Source organism: Rhinoraja longicauda, chromosome 23, assembly GCF_053455715.1.
Source record: "Rhinoraja longicauda isolate Sanriku21f chromosome 23, sRhiLon1.1, whole genome shotgun sequence".
NCBI classification, from domain to species: Eukaryota; Metazoa; Chordata; class Chondrichthyes; order Rajiformes; family Arhynchobatidae; genus Rhinoraja; species Rhinoraja longicauda.
Window position 1 is genome coordinate 2,809,008 of NC_135975.1, and position 21,644 is coordinate 2,830,651.

At 45.8% G+C, this 21,644-nt stretch overlaps 1 protein-coding gene across 2 annotated transcripts in view; it reads right to left on the reverse strand.

The window, feature by feature from the left end:
• Positions 1–1,747: 1,747 nt before the first annotated feature.
• The window catches only part of kin (Kin17 DNA and RNA binding protein), a 59,579-nt gene continuing 39,682 nt past the window's right edge, over positions 1,748–21,644 (reverse strand). Inside the window, exons 3-14 of one of the 2 annotated variants that reach the window (XM_078420105.1) lie at positions 18,889–18,983; positions 15,377–15,420; positions 13,824–13,946; positions 12,574–12,755; positions 12,342–12,390; positions 10,060–10,114; positions 8,423–8,537; positions 7,592–7,642; positions 5,508–5,576; positions 4,385–4,484; positions 4,187–4,287; positions 1,748–2,036 (exon numbers count right to left, since the gene is read on the reverse strand). In XM_078420105.1, the coding sequence (XP_078276231.1) occupies positions 1,974–2,036; positions 4,187–4,287; positions 4,385–4,484; positions 5,508–5,576; positions 7,592–7,642; positions 8,423–8,537; positions 10,060–10,114; positions 12,342–12,390; positions 12,574–12,755; positions 13,824–13,946; positions 15,377–15,420; positions 18,889–18,983 (1,047 nt within the window). In that variant the 3' untranslated portion in view covers positions 1,748–1,973. Of the gene's footprint in view, positions 2,037–4,186; positions 4,288–4,384; positions 4,485–5,507; positions 5,577–7,591; positions 7,643–8,422; positions 8,541–10,059; positions 10,115–12,341; positions 12,391–12,573; positions 12,756–13,823; positions 13,947–15,376; positions 15,421–18,888; positions 18,984–21,644 lie in introns of both variants that reach the window. The other variant, XM_078420104.1, reaches the window with a different exon arrangement.

Genomic DNA, 21,644 nt, shown 5'->3' on the forward strand with positions numbered 1-21,644 from the left:
ACTGCATTATCATTTAACTTGTAGTAAATGAAAATGGAAGGAAATGGGTGGATCGGAATAAATTGAGCATTTGCGCCAAGTCTTTTGAGGTTTGGTCAACATATGTATCTAAAGATTTTTTTGCATATTCCCTCATATCGAGGCAACATACATTTGTTTTTATTTCCGAGTTGACATCTGTACGGTGAGCATCCATGCAGAACGGGCAGGTTGAAATTTATGTAGGCAGATACCAGCAGGGTTAGCAATGCGCACATTAAATAGAAACAAAGAACTTCAGATGCTGGTTTAGATCAAATACAGACACAAAGCGCTGGAGTAACTCAGCGAGTCAGGCAGCATCTCTGGAGAGAAAGGGGTGGGAGACGTTTCGGATCGAGACCCTTCTTCAGACTGAAACTAGTCAGAGAGGAAGAGAACTTCTTCAAAGTGGCCATATCGTTTCGCTCAACACCTTCGCTCAGTTCGCCTTAACCAACCTGATCTCCCGGTGGCTGAGCACTTCAACTCCCCCTCCCACTCTGACCTTTCTGTCATGGGCCTCCTCCAGTGCCATAGTGAGGCCCACTGGAAATTGGAGGAACAGCACCTCATATTTCGCTTGGGCAGCTTGCAGCCCAGTGGTATGAACATTGACTTCTCTAACTTTAGATAGTTCCTCTGTCCCTCTCTTCCCCTCCCCTTTCCCAGTTCTCCCTCTATCTTCCTGTCTCCACCTATATCCTTCCTTTGTCCCGCCCCCGACATGTCTGAAGCAGGGTCTCGATCCGAAACGTCACCCATTCCTTCTCTCCGGAGATGCTGCCTGACCCGCTGAGTTACTCCAGCATTTTGTGAAATAAATACCTTTGATTTGTACCAGCATCTGCAGTTATTTTCTTACACATACCTTGAGGAGATTTCGCAGTGGAGCAGACGCGAAATGTAGAAACAAGGAACTTCAGATGCTGGGTTTATACCAAAGATAGACACAAAGTGTTGGAGTAACTCGTGGGTCAGGCAGCATGTCTGGAGAAAAAGGGTGGGTGACGTTTCGGGTTGGGACCCTGAAGGTGGTCTTGAATCGTCACCCATCATTTTTCTCCTGAGATGCTGCCTGACCCACTGAGTTACTCCAGCACTCTGAAACGTCACCTATCCATGTTCTCCAGAGATGCTGCCTGACCCGCTGAGTTACTCCAGCACTTTGACTCTATCAATGTACACATTAAGTTATGCAAGATAAATCAGCAACATCTGGCACTAGCACATTTAATTAAGAGGCCTATTGACCACATACAAGTGTTCTATGTATCATTTTATAATCACCAAACAATCACCATTATTTAATTGAGAATAAAGCTTTATTCTTTCCTGTTCAAATATATAAATTAACAAGTTTGACTGACATTTGTGGCCTATCAAAAACACAAATAGCTACAGTCTGTAAGTGTAGTATTTGCCAGAGTCTAGTTTCATTTAGAGATACAGCATGGAAGCAGGCCCTTCGGCCCACTGACCTTCGATCACCCATCAACATTGGTTCTATGTTACCACACTAGGGGCAATTTATAGAGAGCCATTTAACCTACAAACCCGCACGTCTTTGGGATGTGGGATGAAACCGGGGCAGTGATAGCCCGTGCGATCACAGTGAACGTGCAAACACCACACAGTCGGCAGCTGAGGTCAGGATCGAACCCACGTCTCTAACATTGTGAGACAGTGGCTCTACCCGCTGAGCCACTGCCCCCCCCCACCCCCCCCACCCGCCATTCTCAACACATCTACAAATAAAGAATAGGAAAAACATTATCTTAATGGGTTTGTGTAAGGGAGGGGAATGAAGTAGAGGAATTCAAAATATACATTAGAGATGAATGTGTTCTAAAGCTCTGACACAGTAGAGCTTGCACTGGGGACAATAAAACAATGGACACCAACATGATGCTTTGAACTGCCAAAATATCAAACAAGCAGCTCTGAAGAGTTTTTTAAGCCAATTTTGAAACGTCTTCATATTGTACACATTCAACCTTCCGCCCTTGCAGGGGTCCCTGTGAAGAAACAATAATAACGTTCAGGTTTGGAAAATATGAACTTCCATTTATTTCAAGAGGGCTTGTACACAAAAACAGGGATGTAATGCTGAGGCTCTACAAGGCTGCATTTGGAGTAGTGTGAGCAGTTTTGGGCCCCATATCCGAGGAAGGATGTGCTAGCTCTGGAGAGGGTCCAGAGGAGGTTTATGAGAATAATCCCAGGAATGAGTGGGTTTACAACGTATGATGAGTGTTTGTCGGCACTGGGCCTGTACTCGCTGGAGTTTATAGAAGAATGAGGGGGGACCTCATTGAAACATACAGAATAGTGAAAGGCTTGATGTGGAGTCTAAGAGTCATCGCCTCAGAATTAAAGGACGTGCTTTTAGGAAGGAGACGAGGTTAAATTTCCTTTAGTCAGAGGGTGGTGAATCTGTGGAATTCTTTGCCACAGACGGCTGTGGAGGCCAAGTCAATGGATATTTTTAAGGCAGAGATAGATAGATTCTTGATTAGTACAGGTGTCAGAGGTTTATGGGTCTCAGTCACACATGTGACCACTCATATTTGACCTCTGACCCTAAACAAACACTGTCAGCCATGATCACATTGAATGGTGGTGCTGGCTCGAAGGACCAAATGGCTTACTCCTGCACCTATTGTCTATATATAAAAATTTCACTTGATAAACCTCAACACAAGTCATATACACAGTACAAAACAATATACCTGTAATGCTTTCAGAATTAGAAGAGACGTATTCCACAATTTTTCACATTTTTGGTCACACACGTGACAAAGAATGGCCCCATAGCTATTTGCCTCAACTACGTCCCCTGACAGCTTGTTCTAGATACCCACCACCAATTGAATGGATCAGCGTTGCAGGGTAAAGAATAGCGAGCGAATAGAAAATTTACAAATAGTAATTAGTAAATGCAGATGTGGATTGTACTCATGTGGTGAAAGGGAACTGCGGACAAAGCCTAAAAGTAGAGACAACAGTGACGACACCCAGGTTTGAGGAACTTCATTGATTATGATGTAGTGTCCACCCATCGTTGTTAACAGAAAATTGGATCTACTGTTAACGAAGTTAGACTTGTAGATAATCAACTCATTCTGTCTGTCACCTAATTAAGCCTTTCCAAATTCCATCCCGTGCAAGACCTCGTTTTACTGTTTGTCAAGTTTCTAAGCAAGACCTCCTTTTACTGTTAAGTCAAGTTTCTGTAATCGAGCCCTGGTTTCACTGTCAAGTTTCTGAGTAACCTTGACATCTGAGAATGTTAAAACTGTACCAAAGTCACACTTGGCAGGTCAGCTTTGACTGGCCTCCTGGTGCTAACCAGTTTTAATAAATCGCCCATTACTTCAAACACCATTACAATAGACAATAGACAATAGGTGCAGGAGGAGGCCATTCGGCCCTTCAAGCCAGCACCGCCATTCAATGTGATCACGGCTGATCATTCTCAATCAGTACCCCGTTCCTGCCTTCTCCCCATACCCCCTGACTCCGCTATCCTTAAGAGCTCTATCTAGCTCTCTCTTAAATGCATTCAGAGAATTGGCCTCCATTGCCTTCTGAGGCAGAGAATTCCACAGATTCACAACTCTCTGACTGAAAAAGTTTTTCCTCATCTCAGTTCTAAATGGCCTACCCCTTATTCTTAAACTGTGGCCCCTTGTGCTGGACTCCCCCAACATTGGGAACATGTTTCCTGCCTCTAACGTGTCCAACCCCTTAATAATCTTATACGCTTCGATAAGATCTCCTCTCATCCTTCTAAATTCCAGTGTATACAAGCCTAGTCGCTCCAGTCTTTCAACATATGACAGTCCCGCCATTCCGGGAATTAACCTAGTAAACCTACGCTGCACGCCCTCAATAGCAAGAATATCCTTCCTCAAATTTGGAGACCAAAACTGCACACAGTACTCCAGGTGCGGTCTCACTAGGGCCCTGTACAACTGCACACAGTACTCCAGGTGTGGTCTCGCTAGGGCCCTGTACAACTGCAGAAGGACCTCTTTGCTCCTATACCGCATTACCTTTCCATTTTAGTCCAAAAATCAATGCAACATTTAAAATTACACAGCAGGGTCAGAGAAGGCAAATTAAACCTTCCCATTTGGGGGTGGGTGGGGGGATGTGAACTTACAGAATCGATGATTATTGTGGCACTGAAACTTTGTTCGTGTATGGAATCCAGAATGGCCTCATTTCCCCGGTAACCGCCATTGACAACGAGTAGCTTCTTACCTGGAATAGCAATCAGAAGGCACAGTTTCAGCCAACAACATTAACAGGCAATCCCGTGGAATCAAGATAACAATTAAACTCAAGACGTCTGGTTTACCGGGGGCTGGAATGACTGTCTCCAAATGTGTCTGATCAACTTTCAGCTTGTCTCCGGAATCGATCATTTTGATAATTGCCGTATACTTTTCTTGCACTTCCTGCAGTGTAAGTGAATCACACACCATTAAGAATTTTTTCTTCATTTCTTTACTTTTAGAGATACAGTGCAGAAACAGGCCCTTCGGCCCACTGAGTCCACGCCGACCAGCGATCACCCCGTACACTAGTACTGTCCCACACACTAGGGACAATCTATAATTTTACCGAAGCCAATTAACCTCCCAACCTGTACGTCTAGGGAGTGTCGGAGGAAGCCAGAGCACCCGGTAAAAACCCACACGGTCACAGGGAGAACGTATAAACTCCGTGCAGACAGTGCCCGTAGTCAGGATTGAACCCAGGACTCTGGTGCTGTGAGGCAGCAACTCTACCGCTGCGTCGCCGTGCCGCCCGAGCTTGTTTCCCAACTTGTATTTTCATGAGGCCTATCACCATCTTCATGCCATTACGGAACAGCTTGATGTACTTTTGAAGTGTAGTCACCATTACACCATTTTCCATCTAAATCTCCGTTTCCACTCAGTTATTACTGTTGGAGCTTGTTTTACATAGAACCGTGCTGAACAGGAACAGTCCCGTTGACACACAATGCCCGTGCTGGAATGATGCCATGTCAAACAATGCTCCTCTGCCTGCATGAGATCCATATCCCCGTGCCTATCTAAAACTCTGCTTGCTCCAATCGCCCCTGGCAGCGCGTTCCAGGCACCCACTACTCTGTATAAAGAACACTCGCTCTGCACGTGAGCTTCACCACTCTCACCCGAAAGCAATGTCCTCTAGACTTTGACATGCCCACCCAGTGGAAAAGGTTCTGACTGTCAACCCTGTCTATGTCTCGGATAACTTTATATTATTCTTTCAGGTCTCCCCTCAGCCTCCGACGCTTCAGAGAAAACGCCCAACCTTTCCTGATCAACTTATCCTCTAATCCAGGCATCATTCTGGTCAACCTCTTCTGCACCCTCTCCAAAGCCTTCATATCACTTCACTTAATTGAGATACAAGCTTTGCTATTTTCAGCTCAATCATTTCGCTCAATACTCAAAATAGAACTTTACCTTTATCACTGCTTTCTTCTTGTAATATTTTTCACCAAGTTTCTTGGTTATTAATTTAACGACAATTCCCTAGTGAAACAGAAAAGGAAACTATTAATTGCCAAGTACCTCGACCATCCATTAGCCTGCTCACATGCTGAATCTTCACACACTTTTGAGGTGGCATCAGTGATAAACAATAGACAATAGGTGCAGGAGTAGGCCATTCGGCCCTTCTAGCCAGCACCACCATTCAATGTGATCATGGCTGATCATTCTCAATCAGTACTCCGTTCCTGCCTTCTCCCCATACCCCCTGACTCCACTATCCTTAAGAGCTCTATCTAGCTCTCTCTTGAATGCATTCAGAGAATTGGCCTCCACTGCCTTCTGAGGCAGAGAAATCCTCAGAATTGTGATGGCCACGGAAAGCTGGAGTAACTCAGTGGGTCAGGCAGCATCTCTGGAGAACATGGATAGGTAATGTTTTGGGTGTTGGTGTTGTTGAGTTTTCTTTGTGTTTGTGTCAATGTGCTGGGCCCAGGAAAGATTAGAGATGTGCATTCCTCTGGAACCAGACGATGAAGACTGGTTCATAGACTCTTGGCTTTCCCAACATGTAGCTCACAATCAGCTCCTTTCACTTGTTAACGCCGAGAACAAGATTGTAGTCTGACACCAATCCTCCAGAGTATTGATCTCCCTCCTGTACTCTAGACCCATCGATACCTGCTATTCATCCAACCACGGTGGTAGTGTTAGCAAATTTAAAGATGGGGTTGGATCCGTGTCTGGCTAAACAGTCATGGGTATATTATCAAATGTAGATTCATAGATAGTCATAGAGTGATTCAGCATGGGAACAGGCTCTTCAGCCCAACTTGCCCTCACCGACCAACATGTCCCATCTACACTAGTCCCACCTGCCTGCATTTGTCCCATATCCCTCTAAACCTGTCCTATCCATGTACCTGTCGAACAGTTTAGTTTAGAGACACAGCGCAGAAACAGGCCCTTTGGCCCACAGGGTCCGCGCCGACCAGCGATCCCCGCACATTAACACCATCCTACACCTACTAGGGACAATTTTTACATTTACCGAATCAATTAACCTACAAACCTGTACGTCTTTGGAGTGTGGGAGGAAACCAAAGATCTCGGAGAAAACCCACGCAGATCACGGGGAGAAGGTACAAACTCCGTACAGACAGCACCCGTACTCAGGATCGAACCCAGGTCTCCGGCGCTGCATTCGCTGTAAGGCAGCAACTCTACCGCTGCGCCACCGTGCCACACGGGATTGGGATAGTCCCAGCCACAACTACCTCCTCTGGCAGCTCGTTCCATACACCCACCACCCTTTGTGTGAAAAAGTTACCCCTCAGATTCCTATCAAATCTTTTCCCCTTCACCATAGACCTATGTCCTCTGGTCCTCGATTCAACCACTCTGGGCAAGAGACTCTATGCATCTACCCGATCTATTCCTCTCATGATTTTATATACCTCTATAAGATTACCCTTCATCCTCCTGCGCTTCAAGGAATAGAGTCCCAGCCTAGTCACCCTCTCCTTCTAGCTCGGCCCCTGTCGATCTGGCAACATCCTCGTGAATCTTCCAGGGACAGTGGTGGCCTTTCCAGGGACAATGTACAGTGGTGTTGTCAGTGAATTTAAAGATGGTATTGGATCTCTATCTGGCTACAGAGTGTAGAAACAAAGAACTGCAGCTGCTGGTTTATACCAAGGAAAGAGACACAGTGCTGGAGTAACTCAGCTGGTCAGGCAGCATCTCTGGAGAAAAAGGATGGGCAAAGTTTCAGGTTGGGGGTCTGAAGAAGGGTCCCGACCCGATACGTCCCCCACCCTTTTTCTCCAGAGATTAGTGCGGGTGTCAGGGGTTATGGGGAGAAGGCAGGAGAATGGGGTTGAGAGGGAAAGATAGATCAGCCGTGATTGAATGGCAGAGTAGACTTGATGGGCTGAATGGCCTAATTCTGCTCCTAGAACTTACGAACAACATTGCACACAATCACGGCAAGACAAATTCTCTGCTATTAGTTGACTCGGCCAACCTGTAACCCGGCACTGAATTTCTGAACTTACGGTGTGAAGCCAGTAGTCTCTCCGAAGACTTCTCTTTTTCTGCTCCTCAAACTAAAACACAGATATTCAAAATTAAAATTTCAAACTCAAAGCGATCTCACCAAACAGATGTCACAATTTAATAACTAGTACTGTCAATTAGGAAGAAAATCTACTTCCGTAAAGTCCTTCAGTAGAATCAGACACAAAGCTAGGAAACTGGCCCTTCGGCACAGCAAGTCCTGAACTACTATCCAGCTCATTGGAGACCCATGGACTATCTTTGGTTTTGTCTTGCACTAAACGTTATTTACGTTATCCCCTTTATCATATCTGCACACTGTGGATGACTCGATTGGAATCAAGTATTGTCTTTCCGTTGACTGGTTAGCATACAACAAAATCGTTTCACTGTACCTCGGTACACGTGACAATAAACTAGACTCAAAATCTCAACCAGACTGACCTTCAACTACTTATTTACATTCATCTTTATTATCCCAACAAACTCATCAACATCCCTGCCACTCATCAACATCCCTGCCACTCATCAAAACACCAGGAACAATTTAGTGGCCAATTAATCCCACCGCCTTTACTTTTAGAGATACTGCGTGGAAACAGGCCCTTCGGCCCACCAAGTCCGTGCTGACAAGTGGTCTCCCTGTACGCTAGTACTATCCTGCACACGAGGGACAATTCACCATTTTTTTACCGAAGCCAATTAACCTGCAAACCTGTCGACGTGGACTCAAAGAGGGCTGAAGGGCCTGTTTCCACGCTGTATCTCTAAAGTCTAATGGCTACAAAAAACAGGAGCAGTGAAGAAATGCACAGACTGCAACACTCTACCTCCATGATTTCATCCAATGCTGATTTTTTCTTCTTGTCTTTAGTCTCTGAAGAAGCAGGGCCTGATTCCTTGCGTTTCACGGAAGGTATTGCTTGCAACGGATTTGGTCCCAGGCTACTGAAAAACATGCAATGCGCGGCGTGATTATTCTTCGTTCCCATTCAGTTCGCTCCGCGCGCGTGGTGATGCTCTGGGTCGGCTGCGGGAGGCACCACAGGGGCTGGGAGGCCGAGCAATGGCCTGTGCTTTCACAGGCTGATACAGACGTGGCGTCGGGACAGTCTATGGTTCCTAAAAAGGCCTAATCAGCCACCTCAGGACACAGGAAATTGGAGCGGATAGCAGGCTATCATTAATCCCAAGAGGCAGCCTATGAAAGAATCGTGTACGCTAATGGAGCAGTTACAGAGCCTTGGGAGCAGCAAGTTGGTCCAGATTAGAAGGTGAAGAGGGTTGTTGGGCGACAAGGTGGCTGTAGATGGGCTATTGCATGCTAGCCAATCGTAGTGCTTGTTAGTAGTAGTCCCGCCTAGTATGCGCTTTATAATATTAAGAACTCGCCTACGCCAGGCAGTAGATGAGCAGCTCGGAGCTGTAATGTACTGCAGGTCCTATGCTGTAAGTGCTTTAATAAAATGATGCGTTGTATCTTAGCGTGTACTTAAGTACTTTGTTACATGGTGTCAGAAGTGGGATTCGAACCCATGCCGTCGCCCATGCCATGTAACAAAGTACTTAAGTGCACACTAAGATACAATGCATCATTTTATTGAAGCGCTTACAGCATAGGACCTGCAGTACAGTCCGAGCTGCTAATCTACTGCCTGACGTAGGCGAGTTCTTAATATTATAAAGCACGTACTAAGCGGGACTACTACTAACAAGCACTATGATTGGCTAGCATGCAATAGCCCATCTACAATGGCGCAGAGGTAGAGTTGCTGCCTGACAGCGTTAGAGACCCGGGTTCCATCCTTGGCATGTGGAAATTGTCCCGAGTGTTAATGTGCAGGGATCGCCCATTGTCGCAGGCTCAGTGGGCCGAAGGGCCTGTTTCCGTGCTGCATCTCTAAACTAAACAATTTCAAGGAACACTCCAATTCGGGGAAAGAGGGATGGGATTTTTTTTTGTTGCAACCATCAACAACTAGAGAGCAGTCCAGAGCTATCCATCTCCCTCATTGGAGACCCTTTGATCGGACTTTACTGGACTTTATCTTGCACCAAACGTTTTTCACGTTATTCCCTTTATCCTGTATCGGTACACGGTGGACGGCTCGATTGTCATCGTGTATAGTCTTTCCACTGATTGGTTAGCACTCAATAGCTTTTCACTACGTCTCAGTGCAAGTGACGATAAATTAAACTCAACACAAATACTAACATGACTAAATAAGGTGAATTTGAAAGAAGTAACCCTACATACACAAGCTTGGAAAGTCACCATTTCCTTTGCAAATGGTTGCCTTTTTCAGTGACACTGAACAGTTAAGCAGCCACCTCATACTCAAAAGAACTTCACAAACAGCATGCAGTCAGAAACGCTGCTTTGTTTCCAGTGCCTGTTCCAAACAGTTTAGAAAATGCATTACTTAAAATTAAACAGGTTTAATAGTTAATAAAAACAGGTCCTTACCTCGATTTAGGAGCCGGTGTGCATGCACTTTGTCCTTTGTTTAAATTGAAGGCAACTAATCAAAAAATAATTTGCATTAAGGTTCACACTTTTAAAAAGGTACAAATTCATTAATTTATTTCAATGTCCCTGTGGCAGGTCAATTGTAATGAAAATGGGTAACTTTCGACAGCTGAGAAACAGGCCCTTCGACCCTCCGAATCCGCGCCAACTAGTGATCACCCCGTACACTAGCACTATCCTACACACTAGGGACAATTGACAGTTTTTTAACAAAGCCAATTAACCTGTACGTCTTTGGAGTGTGGGAGGAAACCGGAGCACCCGGAGAAAGCCCACACGGTCACAGGGAGAACGTACAAACTCCGTACAGACAACACCCGTAGTCAGGATCGAAACCGGGTCTCTGGCGCTGTGAGGCAGCAACTCCACAGCCGCGACCATTATGAATCTCATCCATCAAGTCATAATTTGCGTAAATAAGATGACAAAGTGGCATCTAAGAGCGGTGATCTCTTCTGAAGAGGATTTCAACTCTGCTGCTGGAGCATTTCAGGTAAGTAGGACTTGGAAAGTGAAATCCAAAAGCTTAAAATTCCCAGCTAGAGATAAAGAGATACAGCGCGGAAACAGGCCCTTCGGCCCACCGAGTCCACGACGACCAATTATTCCCGCACATTAACACTATCCTACACACACACACACTAGGGACAATTTTATATTTACACCAAGCCAATTAACCTACAAACCTGCACATCTTTGGAGTGTGTGAGGAAAATGAAGATCTCGGAGAAAACCCACGCAGGTTACGGGGAGAACGTACAAACTCCGTACAGTCAGCACCCGTCCTCAGGATCAAACCTGGGTCTGCCAGCGCTGTAAGGCAGCAACTCAACCATAACGCCACCGTGCCACCCTAATTTCACTAATTTGAAATGCATACTGCAGCGGATGGGAGAAAGCCATACGGGGAGAAAACGAACGGAGTGCTGATTTTGGATGATCAGCAATGTTCACATTGAATGGCGGTGTTGGCTCGAAGGGCCGAATGGCCAACTCCCGCAACTAATTTCTATGTTTCTATGAAATTCAGTATCTTTCAAACTGCATTATTAGAGAAGTCACAGGTCACTTGCAATGAGAGTTTCAGACACAATTTTCAGTTCACCAAAACAAAAGAAGAATTGTGAATAATTCAGAAGAAAATTACCAAATCAAAATGCCTTCAAATTTGATTCTGTCAGTCAGTATCATCTCAGTTGTCATGTAGAATAAGTGTTTGATTCCCAACTCTGGCTGATGGACCATTTCCTTGAGCATCGCGACTTTTTTGCAAAACTTTCTTTCATTTATTCCATATATATTTCTCTATATCTCTCGTTTACCTTCCCCCTGACTGTCTGAAGAAGGGTTTCGACCCGAAACGTCAACTACTCCTTTTCTCCAGAGACGCTGCCTGACCCGTTGAGTTACTCTAGCTTTTTGTGTCTATTTTGGGTCATGACAGTTCCATATTGGACCGGGTTTTTACTCTCATCAGTATTTGAAACAAGCAGCGTGGCTGAATATAGGCAGAGGTCATAACCTCAGAATAAAAGGACGTTCTTTTAGGAAGGAGATGAGGAGGAGTCAGAGGGTGGTGAATCTGTGGAATTCATTGCTACAGAAGGCGGTGGAGGCCGTCAATAAATATTTTTAAGAGAGACAGATAGATTCTTGAATAGTAAGGGTGTCAGGGGTTATTTTTTTATTTTAGATAACCGGACCGCCCACCGGGTCCGCGCCACCCAGCAATCCCCGCACATTAACACTATCCTACAAACACAATTTTTACATTTGCCCAGCCAATTAACCTACATACCTGTACGTCTTTGGAGTGTGGGAGGAAACCGAAGATCTCGGAGAAAACCCACGCAGGTCACGGGGAGAACGTACAAACTCCGTACAGACGGGCGCCCGTAGTCAGGATCGAACCTGAGTCTCCGGCGCTGCATTCGCTGTAAGGCAGCAACTCTACCGCTGCGCCACCGTGCCGCCCTTATGGGTTATGGGGAGAAGGCAGGAGAATGGGATTAAGATAGATCAGCCATGATTGAATGGAGTAGACTTAATGGGGCCGAATGGCCTAATTAAGCTCCTATAAACTAATGAACTTATGAGAAAGCAAAAATGTCACAACTCTTTCTTTTCACTCTCAGCAAAAGCAGGATTCATTTTATGGTAAAAGACATCTTGGTGAAGTTATGGAAATAACCAATATCGCCAAGCTCCACAAAGCATACCCTTCTCTTCCTCGTTTTCTCTTTTCAGTTCCGTAAAAACTGGAACAGCCTAAAGGATTAAAAACAAATCCTTTTAACAGTAGCTTGCAATTAAAGCACCTTGGAGATTGTAAAACAATCAACTGTACTTCACAGCAGTGTTACCAAACAGAATTTAATACTGTAAACATCGGCAACATAATTACAGGGAGACATACGGTAACTTCTCTCTGCGAATTATCGAGCATTTTACCTCCTCTTTCCCTTCCTTTCCTCTTCTAACTAGCTCTTCAATAAACTTTGCATTTCTTTCCTCGTCGTCCAGCTCTTGTTTCTTCTTTTTCTCCATTTCCTGTTGTCTGCAGATGGTTTCTGGGTCGCGGTCAATGTATTGGATGTACCAACCCTTTGGCGTCTCGTCCACTTTGCAGAAGCCTGAACAACAGAGGACACAGGGAACTTGTTCACCAATCTGCACAAACTCAGAAGAACACAGCAAACATTTGGGCCCCCGTAGTGAGACTGCACCTGGAGTACTGTGTGCAGTTTTGGTCTCCAAATTTGAGGAAGGATATTCTTGTTATTGAGGGCGTGCAGCGGAGGTTTACTAGGTTAATTCCCGGAATGGCGGGACTGTCGTATGTTGAAAGACTGGAGCGACTAGGCTTGTATACACTGGAATTTAGAAGGATGAGAGGAGATCTTATCGAAACGTACAAGATTATTAAGGGGTTGGACACGTTAGAGGCAGGAAACATGTTCCCAATGTTGGGGGAGTCCAGAACCAGGGGCCACAGTTTAAGAATAAGGGGTAGGCCATTTAGAACTGAGATGAGGAAAAACTTTTTCAGTCAGAGAGTTGTGAATCTGTGGAATTCTCTGCCTCAGAAGGCAGTGGAGGCCAATTCTCTGAATGCATTCAAGAGAGAGCTAGATAGAGCTCTTAAGGATAGCGGAGTCAGGGGGTATGGGGAGAAAGCAGGAACGGGGTACTGATTGAGAATGATCAGCCATGATCACATTGAATGGCGGTGCTGTGCTGGCTCGAAGGGTCGAATGGCCTCCTCCTGCACCTATTTTCTATTGTCTAAGGACATGCTGGCTCTGGAGAGGGTCCAGAGGTGGTTTGTGAGAATGATCCCAGGAATGAGTGGGTTAGCATATGATGAGCGCTTGACGGCACTGGGCCTGTACTCGCTGGAGTTTAGAAGGTTGAGGGGCGACCTCATTTGAAACTTACAGAATAATGAAAGGCAGAGTGGACGTGGAGAGGATGTTTCCACTGGTGGGAGAGTCTCGGGCCCGAGGTCATGGCCTCAGAATTAAAGGGCACTCTCTTAGAAAGGAGGTGAGGAGGAATTTCTTTAGTCAGAGGGTAGTTAATCTGTGGAACTCATTGCCACAGGGGGCTGTGGATGTCAAGACAGTGGTTCACTAACTAATAGTGAATTTTGTTTAAAATGGGAGGTAAAACTAAAGAGCAGTTCTGGAAATGTTACTCACCTTCTCGGCCCAGCCATTTTGTGAAGTCAGTCAGCGTTTCCCACATTGTTGCATTCATGTGAATGTGCTCCCGGTGGCTAATGTACTCATTGTAGATAACATTGTTGTGAACACGTTTAGTTCCTAGAAACAATGGACATATATTTTCAACAAAACGGCATACTTCAGCATTTCATTCCTTCTGACACATCTAATAAGGATTTAGATTAGATACTTTAGAGAGATATTGCTGGGAAACAAGGCCCTTCAGCCCACTGAATTCATACCCACCATCGATCACCCATTATCGCATCCCTGCACACCAAGGGCAATTTACGGAGGCCAATTAAGCCACGGGTCTTTGCAATGTGGGAGGAAACGAGTTCCCAGAGGAAACACACGCGGTCACGAGGAGAAAGTCCAAACTCTAGGCAGAGACAGCACCAGAGGTCAGGATCGAACCTGGGTCTCTGGCGCTGTGAGGCAGCAGGTCCACCAGTTAACCCACATGCCGCCCCCCAAACACTTTTACATGTGGATGTCCCATGTGATATCAGAATATCTGCCTTTCAGGCTCGGCGATCGCTTCGCTCAACACCTGCGCTCGGTCCGCGTTGGCCAATCTGATCTCCCGGTGGCTGAGCACTTCAACTCCCCCTCCCACTCCCAGTCTGACCTTTCTGTCATGGGCCTCCTCCAGTGCCATAGTGAGGCCCACCGGAAATTGGAGGAACAGCACCTCATATTTCGCCTGGGCAGCTTGCAGCCCAGTGGTATGAACATTAACTTCTCCAACTTTAGATAGTTCCTCTGTTCCTCTCTTCCCCTCCCGCTTCCCAGATCTCCCTCTATCTTTCTGTCTCCACCTATATCCTTCCTTTGTCCGGCCCCCATTCCTTCTGTCCCGAGATGCTGCCTGACCTGCTGAGTTACTCCAGCATTTTGTGAATAACTGCCTTTCCCTGTTAATCATTAAATGGAAAAGAGCATGCACAGGGAAGCCAGGGTGGGGCATTAAAGGCACCAGCCTCCGTCATACGGAAGGGGCAATTTATACAGCAATTTATACAGCAGCAAGGAAGTCAGTCCAGATTATTGTTGACCTTTGCCTTCCACCCAACAACAGTGACAGTTTTGTAGAACGGAATTAATGACATGCATCCTAGGAACACTTCAGGTATCAGAAAAAAAAATTAAGTCACAGGAACATTCTATTGATTCAGTACAGCATTCGCTTTGCATTTCTGATAGTCATCTTTCCCAGTAGGCAGCCTATAGGGAAATAAGGGGGGGGGGGGGGAAATCTGCTGTCATTGTTTAATGGGACATATATACCAAGTAAAATAAAAAAGGGTTTTAATCGCACCAGTTTGTATGCTTCACTCTTTGAAACAACATACTTTGGACAGCAATGCCATAGAATATTTCAAAATAAATATTTGAAATATATTTCAATATAGACAGCAACAAATAGCGTTGTCTATCAGTGGCATACTACATGAAATTGGAGCTGCATTGTGTCAGGGATGATTTGTACACATTGTACATTCCAATAAAAGGACATAAAAACTCACCAAACCGTCTTCTAAGCAACTCCAGAAATTCATTGCGGAACTCCCTGAAGTGGGAAGACACACACAAAAAAAAAAATTAATTGGCTTTTAGCAGCTCACTAGAAACCTATGACCACTTAACAACGTAACCATCTGACAAAGATTACATATAATCATTCCACAAGAAAGCTGTTAGGTGCATATTGTAACAACTTGTAAAAATTATTATATATAAACCCCATCTGTGCTTTTTCCCCCAATTATATTCTGTTCACTTTCTTATTTAATAAATTACAATTACTACAGCATACGATATGCACTATTCTAAAGTAATACTGTTCAGAGATACAGCGCTGAAACAGGCCCTTCGGCCCACCAAGGCTGTGCTGGCCAACGATCCCCGCAAGCTAATACTATCCTACACACATTAGGGACGATTCTTTTACAATTTTACCAAGCAAATTAACCTACAACCTGTATGTCTTCGGAATGTGGGAGGAAACCGAAGATCTTGGAGAAAACTCACGTGGACACGGGGAGAACGTACAAACTCTGTACACAGCGCCCGTAGACAGGATCGAACCACTGATTGATACTTTATTATCACGTGACGTGTCACAGTGATTCTTTGTTTTGCGTACCATACACAAGGTATGCAAAGAGTCGCCACGTATAGGGCACCCACAAAGTTAAAGTGTTCATTCCAGTCCTCAAATGTCCCTCTTTGTTCTCCACCCCACCCCACCCCCCCCGAACATTGGACCCTCCTTCGTTCTCAGTGGCCCCCACCTCAGGTCCTTCTTTCTTCTCAGTGGGCCTCCCATGCCAGGTCCCTCTGTGTTAACAGACCAGATTTGACTTAGGTTTAAGCTAGACTTAAGCCTATTATTGTCAAGTGCACCGAGGTACAGTGAAAACCTTTTGCCACCATGCTACTGATCTACCAAGACGTTTATATTAAAAGGGGTGAAGAGGGGCCGGGCGAGGAGAGGGACAATGGTTTGCGGGATGTCCGGAATGGAGGTGGCGATCGCAAAGGGCCTTTGTGGCCAGCTGAATTATTTGACTTATTATACTATTGATTACTGCATACCAAGAGAGAGCTAGATAGGGCTCTTAAGGATAGCAGAGTCAGGGGGTATGGGGAGAAGGCAGGAACGGGGTACTGATTGAGAATGATCAGCCATGATCACATTGAATGGCGGTGCTGGCTCGAAGGGACGAATGGCCTACTCCTGCACCTATTGTGTGTGTGTGTGTGTGTGTGTGTGTGTGTGTGTGTGTGTGTGTGTGTGTGCGCGTGCGTGCGCGCGCACGCGGTAATGGGCACGTCAAACTGCACAAGTAATAATTTTATTGTTCTGTTTCTTGGTACATAATTGGTGATAAATGAACACTGTTGGACTCTATTGGTAGCTTCATCAGGTAGCTAATTAGCTTATTATCAGCTTATATTAAATACAGCAACATTAGTTATTATGATGAAAGTTTACTCCAGTATAGACTCCAAAGACGTACAGGTATGTAGGTTAATTGGCTGGGTAAATGTAAAAATTGTCCCTAGTGGGTGTAGGATAGTGTTAATGTACGGGGATCGCTGGGCGGCACGGACTTGGTGGGCCGAAAAGGCCTGTTTCCGGCTGTATATATATGATATGATATGATATGATATGAAAGAAGAGTACTTTTCAAGTTATCTATTTTTAGAATGTTAAAATTAACAAATTGTTTACTTCACCGAAACATGGAAATAAGATACTCAGAACTGGGATAAATAAGATAACGGTTGACACTTACAAAATTCAACATTATGAGATACAATTTATTTAAAGGAAAGGTGAAAAGAGCAAAACAAATGCTATTTATGGAGTAGACAATAAGTGATAAGAAGGTAGTTTGATATATTGGATTACTCTGGCCTTTGTTTACTCTAGTCACGATAGCGCAGCGGTAGAGTTGCTGCTTTACAGCGAATGCAGCGCCGGAGACTCAGGTTCGATCCTGACTACGGGTGCTGCATTGTAAGGAGTTTGTACGTTCTCCCCGTGACCTGCGTGGGTTTTCTCCGAGATCTTCGGTTTCCTCCCACACTCCAAAGACGTACAGGTATGTAGGTTAATTGGCTGGGTGAATGTAAAAATTGTCCCTAGTGGGTGTAGGATAGTGTTAATGTACGGGGATCGCTGGGCGGCACGAACTTGGAGGGCCGAAAAGGCCTGTTTCCGGCTGTATATATATGATATGATGATAGTCATAGTCACGCAGCATGGAAACAGGCCCTTCAGCCCAACTTGCCCACACAAGTACCACCTGCCCATGTTTGGTCCATCTCCCTCTGAACCTGTCCTATCCATGTACCTGTCTGTCTCTTAAATGTTGGGATAGTCCCTGCCTTGACAACCTCTTCTGGCAGCTTGTTCAATACACCCACCACCCTTTGTGTGAAAAAGTTACCCCTCAGATTCATATTAGAACTTTTCCCCTTCACTGTAAACCTATGTCCTCTGGTTTTTTTTTTTTAAACTTTGCTTCTTAATTCCTGAAATTCCTCCAGGGAAACATTTGATTCCAGCTGCCTATACCTGTCCCATGCGTACTTTAAAATTAATCTTAATTAACTGACATTTGCAACTATTAGAAATTAAATTTGGGAGCAATTAATTCAGCATAAATTTGGGAGCAACTAATTATTGTATTAATAATATTGCAATTTACCATGTTTCGTACCATTTTCAACACGTTATATTTTATACATTTAGTTTAGCGATATAGCATAGTAACAAGCCTTTCGATCCACTTTCTAGGCCGACCAGCGATCACATATTCACACTAGTTCTACGTTATCCCACTTTCAAATCCACTCCCTACACACCAGGGGCAATTGGCAACAGATCAATAAACCAACAAACCTGCACATTTTTGGGATATGGGAGGAAGCCGGAACACTCGGAGGAAACCCACGTGGTTACAGAGAGAACGTGCAAACTCCACACAGACAGCACCCGAGTTCAGGAGCGAACCCGCGTCTCCGGGGCTGTGAGGCAGCAGCTCTACCTGCTGTGCCACTTGTAATGTCACTACATTTTAAAGAATTTGACGAGATATTGAATTTTCAATGGTTACTTGAAGTTATGTTAGAAAACCTAGTTAAAATTAAAATGCTTCAAAATTAAAATGGTTAGTTAAAAAGACAATCTAAAACCCTCGGTCTATTTTTAATTGGACTTTATTTTGCATTCCTAATCAGATGTGCAGCACTTTGGTCAACGTGGGTTGTTTTTAAATGTGCTATACAAATAAAATTGACTTGACTTGACAAAACGTTATTCCCTTTATCATGTATCTGTACACTGGGGACGGCTTGATTGTAATCATGTATTGACTTTCCGCTGACTGGTTAGCACGCAACAAAAGTTTTTCACTGTACCTCGGCACAAGTGACAATAAACTGAACTCAACCCCAAAACACGTAGCAGAAGTTTTAAATATCATTCTTAGCAAAGTTTGCATGCGATTTGTCACAATGTACATACTCTGAAAAATAATCCATAAATTGCTGTGGGTTCTCAGAAGCCAGAAGAAGCTGTCGTTGATGGGATTCTGCCATGCAGTGACATTTGAAGCCATTCTGAAATACAACAAATTATATCAATGTACACAACACATTTCAGAAAATATCACTAGCCATCCAGCCCTCTTTGGACAATAGACAATAGGTGCAGGAGTAGGCCATTCAGCCCTTCGAGCCAGCACCGCCATTCAATGCGATCATGGCTGATCACTCTCAATTAGTACCCCGTTCCTGCCTTCTCCCCATACCCCCTCACTCCACTATCCTTAAGAGCTCTATCCAGCTCTCTCTTGAAAGCATCCAACGAACTGGCCTCCACTGCCTTCTGAGGCAGAGAATTCCACACCTTCACCACTCTCTGACTGAAAAAGTTCTTCCTCATCTCCGTTCTAAATGGCCTACCCCTTATTCTTAAACTGTGGCCCCTTGTTCTGGACTCCCCCAGCATTGGGAACATGTTTCCTGCCTCTAATGTGTCCAATCCCCTAATTATCTTATATGCTTCAATAAGATCCCCCCTCATCCTTCTAAATTCCAGTGTATGCAAGCCTAATTGCTCCAGTCTTTCAACATACGACAGTCCCGCCATTCCGGGAATCAACCTAGTGAACCTACGCTGCACGCCCTCAATAGCAAGAATATCCTTCCTCAAATTTGGAGACCAAAACTGCACACAGTACTCCAGGTGTGGTCTCACCAGGGCCCAACTGTAGAAGGACCTCTTTGCTCCTATAATCAACTCCTCTTGTTACGAAGGCCAACATTCCATTGGCTTTCTTCACTGCCTGCTGTACCTGCATGCTTCCTTTCAGTGACTGATGCACTAGGACACCCAGATCTCGTTGAACATCCCCTCTTCCTAACTTGACACCATTCAGATAATAATCTGCCTTTCTATTCTTACTTCCAAAGTGAATAACCTCACACTTATCTACATTAAACTGCATCTGCCATGTATCCGCCCACTCACACAACCTGTCCAAGTCACCCTGCAGCCTTACTGCATCTTCCTCACAATTCACACTACCCCCCAGCTTAGTATCATCTGCAAATTTGCTAATGGTACTTTTAATCCCTTCATCTAAGTCATTAATGTATATCGTAAATAGCTGGAGTCCCAGCACCGAACCTTGCGGTACCCCACTGGTCACTGCCTGCCATTCCGAAAGGGACCCATTTATCCCCACTCTTTGCTTTCTGTCTGTCAACCAATTCTGGAGAAGTTTCCTAATCTCGTTTAGCGATACAGCTTGGAAACAGGCCCGTCGGCCCACCGTGTCCACCATGTACACTAGTTTATTCTTACACACTCGGGAAAATTTATAGAAGCCAATTAACCTACAAACATAGCAGACACGACATGCTGGAGTAACTCAGCGGGACAGACAGCATCTCTGGAGAGGAGTGGGCGACGTTTTGAGTCTGAAGGGTTTCGACCCGAAACGTCACCCATTCCTTCTCTCCAGAGATGCTGCCTGCCCCGCTGAGTTGCTCCAGCAGTTTGTGTCTACCTTCGATTTAATCCAGCATCTGCAGTTCTTTCCTACACAACCTACAAAATATAATATGCACGTCTTTGGAAATGAAAAATATTAAAGTATATCTCATGCAGGTCAGATTTTCTTATGGAACCATTCAACGCGCCGTGGGAAAGTTTGGCCAAAGGGTCCGAGGATGTTGCCATGGTGAGGTCTGAGCTATAGGGAGAAGTTGAGTAGACTGGGACTCTATTGCCTAGAGGATGAGTGGTGATGTTATCGAGGTGTATAAAATCATGAGAGGATTTTATGGCCCTTGTGGCTAAAGGGATCAGGGGTATGGAGAGAAGGCAGGTACGGGATACTGAGTTGGATGATCAGCCATGATCATATTGAATGGCGGTGCAGGCTCGAAGGGCCGAATGGCCTACTCCTGCACCTATTGTCTATATCTGTGTGTGTGTGGTAATGGGCACGTCAAACTGCACAAGTAAGAATTTTATTGTTCTGTTTCTTGGTACATAATTGGTGATAAATGAACACTGTTGGACTCTATTGGTAGCTTCATCAGGTAGCTAAGGGGGGGAGGGGAAAAGGGGGAGGGGGAAAAGGGGGGGAGAGGGGGGGAAGAGTGGAGAAGAGGGGGGGGAAGAGGAGGGGGAGAGAAGGGGGGAGGGGGAGAGAAGGGGGGAGGGGAGAGAAGGGGGGGAGGGGAGAGAAGGGGGGGAGGGGAGAGAAGGGGGGGAGGGGAGAGAAGGGGGGAGGGGAGAGAAGGGGGGAGGGGGAGAGAAGGGGGAGGGGGAGAGAAGGGGGGAGGGGGAGAGAAGGGGGGAGGGGGAGAGAAGGGGGGAGGGGGAGAGAAGGGGGGAGGGGGAGAGAAGGGGGGAGGGGAGGGGGAGAGAAGGGGGGAGGGGAGGGGGAGAGAAGGGGGGAGGGGAGGGGGAGAGAAGGGGGGAGGGGAGGGGGAGAGAAGGGGGGAGGGGAGGGGGAGAGAAGGGGGGAGGGAAGGGGGGAGGGGAGGGAAGGGGGGAGGGGAGGGGGGAGGGAAGGGGGGAGGGGAGGGGGGAGGGAAGGGGGGAGGGGAGGGGGGAGGGAAGGGGGGAGGGGAGGGGGAGGGAAGGGGGGAGGGGGAGGGAAGGGGAGGGAAGGGGGGAAGGGGGGAAGGGGAGGGAAGGGGGGGAGGGGGAGGGAAGGGGGGGAGGGGGAGGGAAGGGGGGGAGGGAAGGGGGGGAGGGAAGGG